The sequence below is a fragment of the Neophocaena asiaeorientalis genome, unplaced genomic scaffold (assembly GCF_003031525.2).
Source record: "Neophocaena asiaeorientalis asiaeorientalis breed wild unplaced genomic scaffold, Neophocaena_asiaeorientalis_V1.1 scaffold148, whole genome shotgun sequence".
Lineage (NCBI taxonomy): Eukaryota > Metazoa > Chordata > Mammalia > Artiodactyla > Phocoenidae > Neophocaena > Neophocaena asiaeorientalis.
This window is the reverse complement of record NW_020174050.1, coordinates 5,129,978-5,140,472: the sequence shown is the minus strand read 5'-3', so window position 1 is coordinate 5,140,472 and position 10,495 is coordinate 5,129,978. Positions and strand designations below refer to the sequence as shown.

General features: G+C 46.4%; 1 protein-coding gene across 1 annotated transcript; it reads left to right on the top strand.

Moving 5' to 3' along the window:
* Positions 1 to 14: 14 nt before the first annotated feature.
* SOWAHB (sosondowah ankyrin repeat domain family member B) lies at positions 15 to 3,632 on the top strand. The gene is made up of 2 exons (XM_024754096.1): positions 15 to 445; positions 480 to 3,632. Exons 1-2 carry the CDS (start codon positions 304 to 306, stop codon positions 2,324 to 2,326), a joined length of 1,989 nt encoding a protein of 662 aa, XP_024609864.1. The 5' UTR covers positions 15 to 303; the 3' UTR covers positions 2,327 to 3,632.
* The last annotated feature ends 6,863 nt before the right edge of the window (positions 3,633 to 10,495 follow it).

Here is a 10,495-nt window from a genome sequence, read left to right as displayed (position 1 = left end):
CCTATCCCGGGAACTTTCGCAGCGGGGACTCGCTGCGCGAGGCGCGCATCGCGCAGGGGCGGCCTGGGAGCCGCCCTCTCCCACCCTGGGCTGCGCGCGGGGGCTCAACACCGGGGCCTCTCCCCGGGGGCCCGCGGCCCTCTTGGCACGTTCTGGGGCTGCAAGCAGGCCGTGGCTGATGGAGGCGGGTGGCGCCGCCCCGGGCGCAGGTGACAGACGCCAGGCCAGGGTTTCTGTTGGCGGGGGAGAGCGCAGGGAGGGCGAGACGCAGACACCTCGGGGCCAGGGGACGACGGGGCAGCGATGGCCCGAGAGTTGAGCCAGGAGGCACTACTGGACTTTCTGTGCCAGGCCGGGGGCCGAGTGACCAACGCCGCCTTGCTGAGCCACTTCAAGAGCTTCCTCCGAGACCCCGATACGCCCCCCAGCCAGCACCAGCGCCGCCGCGAGCTTTGGCCACAGGGCGCCGGTGCCCGCAGCCGCCCAGGACGGAGCGAGATGCGTGGCGGCCGAGACGCAGGGCCGCCGCTGCTGGGAATGCCTCCAGAACGGCCTGGGGGGACTCCCGGGCGAGCCGCTGCTCGGCTCACTCACCGACGCCCGCACCGTCACCGCCAGCGCCTGGGAGAAGCCGGCGCCGGCCCCGCCTGCCCAGGACGACAGCGGGGCTCCCAGGCCGCAGCGGGAAGGTGCGCCCGCGGAGCCCCCGCCGGTGTGCGCCGCACCCCGCTCTCCTCCCACAACCGTCGAGGCTGCTGGGAGCGGGGCTTCCCCACCTGCTCTCCTGTCCTGCCCCACTCCCCACGGAGAGCCGCCCGAGCTGGTGATCCCGGGCTCCCTGCATTATTCGACCCTGCAGAAGCAGCAGCAGCGCACTCGAGACTGGGTGGCCAGACACCCCCAGATACCCGAGGCCCGAGACCAGGGTCCCATCCGAGCCTGGTCGATGCTGCCAGACAACTTCCCCCAGCTGCCCTCGGAGCCGGGCTTCTGGGTCCCGGTATCTAAGCCAGCACCACCGGACCTCCCTCCTCCCCCTCATTCTCTCTTTCCCGCTGTTTCGGAATCCTGGCCCGGGAAGTCTCCATTGGCAGTCTTTCGTAGCATTCGTTGTCAGCTGTCCCTACAAGATCTGGAGGACTTTGTGGACCAGGAGAGCCACGGCAGCGAGGAGAGCAGCAGTGGACCCAAAGAGTCCCCTGGGGGTTCTGAAGAAGGGCTGCACCTTGCCCTGGGAGCCCCAGATGGGAGAAGGCTCAGGAATCCAGCTGGGGCCCCTTCTCCAAAGGAGGGCAGCCCCAGCAGGAGCCTTCAGGGCCTCAGGAACAGAGAGGATGGTCACCCTTCTCAGCCCGTCCCAATAGGAGCTGGTGGCCTTGCAGGCCACCCTCAGCCTTTGCCCTGGCCTGTCCCCAAATTAAGGAGATCCCTAAGGAGGAGCTCTAGGGCAGAGAGAGCCAAATTGTCCTCCTCTGATGAGGAGTGCCTTGAGGAGAATTTGCTGAAAAGGAGCCGGCGCCCTCCCCGGTCCAGGAAACCCTCGAAGGTGGGAGCAATGTCCAGCCCAAGAGTGGATGCCGCTTTGACACCAAAACCTGCAGACATTAAGGCTACTGTTGTTGAGTGTGGTCATCCACACAGCTCATGGGCCCCTGGAGGGGAGAGGCCTGCAGCCTTGACCCCCCCCAGATCTTCCGAGCACAAGTCATCCCTGGTCCCCCTTGATGCCAGGGAGCATGAATGGATTGTGAAGCTTGCCAGTGGCTCTTGGATTCAGGTGTTGACTTTGTTCTGGGAGGACCCCCAGCTGGCTTTGCACAAAGACTTTTTGACCGGGTACACTGCCTTGCACTGGATAGCCAAACACGGTGACCTCAGGGTCCTTCAGGACTTGGTCTCAGGCGCACAGAAAGCAGGGATTGCTCTTGATGTAAATGTGAAGTCCAGTTGTGGGTATACCCCGCTGCACATTGCAGCCATTCATGGCCACCAGGGGATCATCAAATTGCTAGTGCAAAGGTTGGCGTCTCGTGTGAACGTCCGGGACAGCAGTGGGAAGAAGCCTTGGCAGTATCTGACCAGTAATACCTCTGGGGAAATATGGCAGCTACTGGAAGCCCCACGGGGCAAGCCCATTTTTTCCACCTATCCCTTGGTTCGAAGCTCTTCCCCCACCAGGAAGGCCAAGAGCCGGGAAATATCTAGAAATATCACTCGAAAGACTTCCTTTGCTGCACTGCTCAAAAGTCAGCACAGCAAATGGAAGTCAGCCAACCAGTATGAGAAATTCCCCAGTCTAAGGGAAAGAGAAGAGTATAGTGACTGAGGGGAGCCCCTCTCTCCAACATGGCCTCCATACCCCCATCCTTGAGCTCTTCAGTGAGAGAATCCAGGGGGAATGGAAAAATTGCTGAGGAATTGGTCGACAGGCCAAGTGAGATGGCCTACCTAGTGTTTACCTCCCTGGATTCTGCGTCAACACATCCCGGGCCTCAGAGGTCGTCCAAGCTTTCTGATGGCTCAAGTCCTTGGGCCAGTGAACGTAGACAAGGAGCAGAGTCAGGTGCTTAAAACCCGGCTGTTCTTCTCGTTCCCTTGCCATCACAGATCTGGGCACAGCAGGCCACACTGTTCTCCCAAGCAGCTACCCCAGGCCTTTGGCTAGAGAGGAAACAGATGTCTAATAAGAAGAGAGGCAATTCAAGGAATTGATGAAGCTCAAACAAAATCCTCTCTCTGGCTAGGAGCTCTCTGGCTTCCATTCATTTGGAGAACAAATCTTGGCTGAGAGTGGAAAACACCAGGTTTGAAATCAGATGGCTCCTCTTCTTTCCCTTTTTTTTTTTTTTTTTGGCATTCAAATCTGTGCAGTAAAATTATTACTGGAGAGTAGAAGTTGCTTTAAGAGATTCCTCTGCCCCATCGTCAGGTCTTTCTTTGAATGCAACCTTTGGTGGCCAGCACAAGAAATGATTAATGCCTCGTTTCAGAGGAGCAGTTGGGTAAGATCCAGTTGTGACTGATATTCAGACCCTGCTTTTTTAAAAAAAAACATCAACCTGAAGGGAACTTTCCAAATGTAAAAACTGTATGGTTCATTAGCATAGTGACTGAAACCATCTTTTATGGAAACGCCCTGTGTAAGGAACAGCAGAATTAGCATCAGTAGTTTTCAGTAGGTTTGAATGGCCAATGTTCATACTCATGAAAAGTGAGAAATGATTTTGTTCTGGGGATGCAGTAAGGGTTATGAGGTGAATGCCTCCCCACCAGGAATTTTCTAAGCTGCTAAATATAATTTTATTTGCACTAAACATTTTGCCAATTAAGATTAAACATTAGCTTTGAAGTGCTGTATCTCTAACAGGAAGTGGTCCTTTTATTTGCTCGTGGTGGGACCGATCTCTGTGGGTCCATGGAATGAGAGAATGGCTAGTTTATAAACTGCAGTAGAAAATCAAGATTTCAGAATGTAAATTCAAAGAGGGCTGAAAGATGAAGTATCTAAGAGGAAATAGTTAATTTTTTATGGAAGTGTTCTCATGCGCTGTGGCAATGATGTTGTATTTTAAAGTATTTTTGTGTTTCTTCTGGCTATTTTCCCCCATTAAAATATCAACAGATCTTTATAATTTATTGTACTTATGCTGATGATTGTTAACTTTCTGCCTTACAAAACTGTGACTCAGTAAGTATCAAATATTTTTTGTTTCTTTGTAGTTTTACTTTATAATTTTGCTGAAATAACTGTATCTGTTCTATTAGAAAACAAACAAAAAATAGGCAGAATAAATCAATCTAAGGGTTGCTTTTCTCCAAAAAGACCTATACAAGGGATGAAACTTTGGCAAATCACATCAAGGAAAAAAAGCTACAAGTACAGACAGCAGGTGTGTGGTTAGGAGAGATGAAATTTTTAAACGTAAGAGATAAACATTTGTGTGAATACTCTAGTACAGGGCGTGATCTCCCGGGGGGGAAAAAAAATTTTAAATGTCAACTTCTTTTAAAAGCCAAAGAATGTTTTTACTTTACCATACTGTTATCACAATGTCAATTCATTCAACAAATATGTTTTCCTTAGTGCTGTGGGATTGATAAAGGTGAATGGGACATGACTTCTCCCCTCTTGAACTTAAAATCTAACAAGACTTGTTGTTGACTGATTTATACCATACCTTACTCCCAAGATGTCTTTTAAAGCTACATTGTATTAGGTATAAGCTTTTAAAATGAGGCAAAGGGAAAAAAACGGTACCAGAAATGAGGACAAAACAACTGCAATACAAGAAAAAAAAATTTTTCCAGAGTGTTGTAAGTACAAAGTTAAGTGCTCCAGAGGATTTCAGAGGAGAGAGTCCTTTGGGCTAAGAAAATCTGGGCCGGCTACTGGGAGGCCAGGCACTTTAGGTGAATGATCTTGGCTTTCCACAGAAACCAGCTTTGTTGGTTCTACCACATTCTTGCCTTTGGCTTCAGTGTGTGATTTCATAGCACAACATTGGCTGATGGCTCAATGGTTAGGACACAGTCTTGGGTTCCAGGTTCATTCTTATGAGGATCCATCAGGTCCGTCTGTCCTTTGTCCCCATATCGTACCTATGACTGTGGTCAACCTTCTTACGTGGTCAACATGTATTTGGGGAGGGGGTGAGGCAGAAGAGGGTGTTGAGAGCAGAGTACAGCACAGACCTGATGGAGTCACCCTTTTGCTCATGTCATAAAGCACAGACCAGGAGGACAGCCAGTCCCAGCCTCCTGCCAGCCACAAACCTCCCCCACACTGAGGCCAGACCCATCGGGGTGTGAATGCCCTAACCCTCTCAGTTTCTGTCCTGGTGCTGAATTCTTTCTGCTTAGAATCTCTTTTGCTCTTTTCCTGGAGAACTTTCATGTTTCGAAGGACAGCTCAGACGTCGAAACCTCTGTGAGGGCAAGGCTGCTGGGTGTGTTTGGGGGATACTTAGCTCCTATGGCTGTGGGAGATACGTGGCTTCTGCTGTGTGGCAGCCTAAGGCGCTGTGGAACGAGGTGAAAATAGAAAGGGAATTTAAGGTCAGGTTGAAAAAAGTATCTTTTATGATACGTCAAGAAAAATAAGCATTTTCTAGGAAGCCAGGGATTGTCCAGTTTTTCCCTCCAGAAAACCTTCGTGTAATTCCAAATAGGGAAACTTTTGTAAAGTCTTAATTTGAAGACAAATAAAAAGTATTGTATCGCGTGTACTCAATTTTAAAGTTTCCCTTTCAAATTTTCCTTGTCTTTGATGTTAGTGCTTCTTTGCTGGCAAACAGTGGTGGGCAATTGAACAAATGGCAATTTAATATTAGAGGCAAACATTAGAAACTGGGGATGATCTTAGCTCAATCACTTGCTTTTTTTGTAGACATAGTTGTAAAGTAGTGAATTTTAATCTTATGTATAATATCTACCATACTTTTCTTTTCTGCTGGTAAAACTGCTTTTAGTTCAACATTTTAGGATTTTACACATAGCCTGCCATGACTTCCAGGTGTGAACCCGTGTCCCCTGCATCGGCAGGCGGACTCTCAACCACTGCGCCACCAGGGAAGCCCTAAATTTTTTAAAGTAACAACTTTGAGGTATAGTTCACATACCATACAATTCACCTATTTAAAGTATACAGGTCAATGGTTTTGAGTGTATTTACAGAGTTGTGCCACCATCACCATAATAAGTTCCTGTACATATTTGAGAACTACTGACCCAGGCAATGGGGAGCCATTGACAGTTTAATGTAGACCTATATAGACTGGGGTGAAGTAAAGATCCCTCTTGCTATAGTAAGGGAGACAAACTAGAAGCAGAGATCGGGTAAATTATTGTAGTGTCTTGGTTTCATATTGGAAATAGGAATATTGACTCAATTAGCTCGATAAGGTGAATAAGTTTGGATGTCTAAAAATGCAGAAGGAAAATTTTAGTTGGAGGAGCTTACTTAGTTGATAAAAATCAGAAGACATTAGGTGAGATCCAAAAGGATCTCTCCATTTCCTCTCGTCTCTAATGCTCCGGTTCAGTGATTAGAGCACTTCACTACTGTGATGACGGTCTAGGTTCAAGGTGGCATTGATCTAAGAGTATCAATTCAATCCCTGTACAGGCTGTTTAGCACAGCAGTGTCAGTGTATGTGCTTGTGTTTGCTGACATCAAACAAATGATTAAAAACGTGTAATTGAGGCAATTCCCTGGCAGTCCAGCGGTTAGGACTCCGCGCTTTCACTGCCGAGGGCCAGGATTCAGTCCCTTTCTCCGGGGCTGGGGGGGTCACGGGGTGGGGAAATGTGTAGTGAAAGGGTAGGATCATGTAGTACTTAGGCTCATGGCAATGAGCTAGGCTGCCTGGGTTCCTGTCCTTGTTTGGACAACCCTCAGCTTCTTGGTTTTCTCAGTTTTAAGATTTATTTATTATTTTTTTTAAGACCAAATGAATTAACACAAAGTCCTTAGAAAATGCCTGGTACAATATGGCCCAGCAGTCCCACTACTGGGCATATACCCAGAGAAGACCATAATTCAAAAAAACACATGCACCCCAATGTTCATTGCAGCACTATTTACAATGGCCAGATCATGGAAGCAACCTAAGTGTCCATCGACAGACTAATGGATAAAGAAGATGTGGTACATATATACAATGGAACATTACTCAGCCATAAAAAGGAACAAAATTGGGTCATTTGTAGAGCTGTGGATGGACCTAGAGACTGTCATACAGAGTGAAGTAAGTCAGAAAGAGAAAAAAAAATATCGTATATTAACGCATATATGTGGAACCTAGAAAAATGGTACAGATGAACCGGTCTGCAGGGCAGAAATTGAGACACAGATGCAGAGAACAAACATATGGACACCAAGGGGGGAAAGCCGGGGGTGGTGGTGGTGGTGGTGGGATGAATTGGGAGATTGAGGTTGACATAAATACACTAATATGTATAAAATAGATAATAAGAACCTGCTGTATAAAAAATAAATAAATAAACATTTTAAAAATGCCTGGTACATAGTAAATCCTCAATAAATGTTAGCTATTATTATTTTAAACACCATTCAAAATATACAGTTCACTTTAAATTTCAATCTATGCTGAAGACAAAGAAATTCTCTGGTTGATTAAAACAGTGCTCCCAGAATGAGATTTGCCAATAGAGTCAAACATTTTTCATTACGCTTCTGTATAAAAAGATGCTTGTGTTTCTCATTTCAAATGAAAAAGACCATTCGACTGTCTGTGCGGAACAATCATGAGCTATTACAGTATGTCAGTAGACAGAATTAGGCTTAATTGAAGTCATGTAAGCTAACATCAGTCAAATCAGCAGCTCTGGTTTAGCCTGGAATTGAAATCCAGGCAGAGCTCTGAAGGGGTGAGGCTTATGGAGAGTTGAGTGTGTGTGTGTATGTAGAGCTACCATCACTCAGGAAATTTGAAATAAACTAAATTCAACCATGCAGTAAACTTTAACCAAAATTCCACTAACTTTGTCAAGATGAAGTCTCACTGAATTGGATTAAAAATTACTGACGTGGGGCTTCCCTGGTGGCGCAGTGATTGAGAGTCCGCCTGCCGATGCAGGGGACACGGGTTCGTGCCCCGGTCTGGGAAGATCCCACATGCCGCGGAGCGGCTGGGCCCGTGAGCCATGGCCACTGAGCCTGTGCGTCCGGAGCCTGTGCTCCGCAACGCGAGAGGCCACAATAGCGGGAGGCCACAACAGTGAGAGGCCCGCGTAACGAAAAAAAAAAAAAAATTACTGACGTATTGAAATATTTTCCCTCTTTGGTATAGTATTTCTTGATTCCTAGCTCCCAAGTTTGACTCCTCTTTTCTACTTTTAAGACTTGTGTTTTTTAAAAAGGCATCACTCTATGCAAATTGTGCCTCAATTAAACAAGAAAATGATGACAAATAAGGAGAAAGATATTTGTCAACTTGACTGTTGGGGTCAAAGACAGGACTCTTTTTTTAGAGGGTCTAATTTTTCCATGTGTTCTATTTCTCTTTTTGAGAAGAGTGAATACTCTCAAGTCTAGCAGCTATTAACAGGTGTTTCTGTGCCATCACTCTTTCTGAAACCGTAATTGTTACTCTTATAGAACTTGAAGATTTTGCTATTATATTTATATCCTCAAATACAGTTAGCTCTGTCGTGAAGTCCTATCATTTGTTGTCAGTTAGGGAAGTGCTTCAGGGACAACTGTAGTGAACCAAGCAACTGCCACAATCCCACACTGGGTCTCACTGCCTACGAGCCTTGGCCGGCCACAGTAGGGCTAAGGCAGGGAGCCACTGGGCTAGAAATAGTCCCATTTCCTTAGTGGTTTGAGGAAAGAGGATTACCAAGTCACATAAGGGTGTCTAGATCAGAGTATTTAGAGTTTCTAATTAAAATAAACTTTAAGAAAGTAAGCAAAATGAAAATTTATTCAGCTGATGACAGTAGCTTTGCCTAAACTGATGGTCCAAGGAGAGTCCCATTGATTTTTCTTTCTGGAAGGGGCTGGACTATAGCCACCTGCATTGGAATAGACATGCCCTTGGGGGTTTGGATGTTGACTGAGTATTAGTTTTCCACCTAGTTTAACCCTAACTGGTTATATGCCAGGTAGGAAATCTCTGTGAGCCTTGATTTTTGTGAGGAAAGCAAAGGGGAAGAAAGAGAGAAACATACCAATAGCATCGAGTTGGCCTCAGATCTTCAGGATGAAAGGCACTAAAATGCACAATAGTCCTAATGGGCAGCAGAAATGGGGGAAAAAAGAACAGAAGGTTGATTTTGCTTTATCCTATCCTGCGACCAAATCTTTTCACAAGAGCTATGCGGGCCTCTCACCATCGTGGCCTCTCCCGTTGTGGAGCACAGGTTCTGGACGCGCAGGCTCAGCGGCCATGGCTCTCGGGTCCAGCCGCTCCGCGGCATGTGGGATCCTCCCGGACCGGGGTACGAACCCGTGTCCCCTGCATCGGCAGGCGGACTCTCAACCACTGCGCCCCCAGGGAAGCCTCGCAAGAGCTATTCTTATGGGGCATATAAGCTAAGTAACATTTCATAATAACGTATACCAAGCCTACCTGTGGAGCTATCTTTCTATGACTGCAGAGAGATCACGAAATATTGCCCTGGATTTCTTGGGCAAGTTTCTGATACCCATCATGAAATCTTGGGAAAGCTGAATCCTAGAACCACTTTTCACATACGGGGTATACACCTCTGTTTCAGGAGCAGAGTATCCGATGTGGATGATCTTTCATACTCATTTTCTCTTCTGATCTTTGTTCTTGGTCAACTGCAGCTTTCAGTCAGGTACTGACAGAGGGGTTGAAACTCAAGACTACTTGCTGCTTGTTAAGATTTTTAAATTGTTTGAAATTTTCAGTGACCAATGTTGATATTCTATGTCCCTCCAAAACACGCCCCTCCACCATGTATGTTCAAGCATGGATAACGGGGAACTGAATTGGCTTTACAGTCTTACACCACAAGATTTATTGTATTTATTTAAGATGTCTCCCAGATGCTTTTTTAAAGGTTTTTAAAAAATATTTTATTTATCTATCTATCTATTTTTGGCAGCGCCAGGTCTTAGTTGCGGCAGGAGGGATCTTTAGTTGCAGCATGTGGGATATTCTTTTAGTTGCAGCAGGAGGTATCTTTAGTTGCAGCATGTGGGATCTTCTTTTAGTTGCAGCATGCATGCGGGATCTAGTTCCCTGACCAGGGATTGAACCTCGGCCCCCTGCACTGGGAGCATGGAGTCTTACCCACTGGACCACCAGGGAAGTCTCCACATTCTTATAAAGGAAGACATCCGCATGAGGCAGCAGACCGAGTGACTGCGAAAACTCCTCATCCTGTGAGCAGCCTGTGACTCTTTGAGAAAAGGATTAATTCTCTAAACACAGACATACATCTGGAGGCAGAAGTTGTCTTAGGTGCCACCTGATCATAACTCTATGTCCCTTATATGTGTGTCACCTTACATGTTCTGTGGTCTCTTGGGTCCAGGTGTTTTCCTGCTAAAAGCTTCTTCAAGACCACCTGGAACAACAGTGACGGAACAGGTAGACAAGTATCACCTGGATTGTGGGCACAGGACTGCTCTTGTTCTACCAGAGTTAACGTTTTCTCTTTATTGTGTTAAGCGTCTGACTCAAATTCCAATTTGGAGGTATTTCCTCAGGTTCAAAATTCCGTATGTCTTTATTTACTTTCTATAACTTGAGAAAAGAAAGAAATCCTTATCCTTTATAAATGTAAAGCCACAGCATCCAGATACTGGCTTATGATGGAAACTGGATTTGAAGTAACAAACTGTTTGATGTTCCTAAAAAAAAAAAAAAAAAGGAAGTTTATAGAGAAGTTAAGCAGTATTTTGTGATGTGGGAAGGTACCACAATAAATACTTCCATTATCTGATAGGTTTGGGAAATGGATTGCTTTGAATAATAAATTATTCTAGTTCATAAGAATT

Coding starts and splice junctions, on each gene's coding strand:
- SOWAHB (XM_024754096.1), top strand. CDS start 304: ATGGCCCGAGAGTTGAGCCAGGAGGCACTACTGGACTTTCTGTGCCAG. Junction 446..479: donor CAGCCAGCACCAGCGCCGCC/GCGAGCTTTGGC, acceptor CGGTGCCCGCAG/CCGCCCAGGACGGAGCGAGA.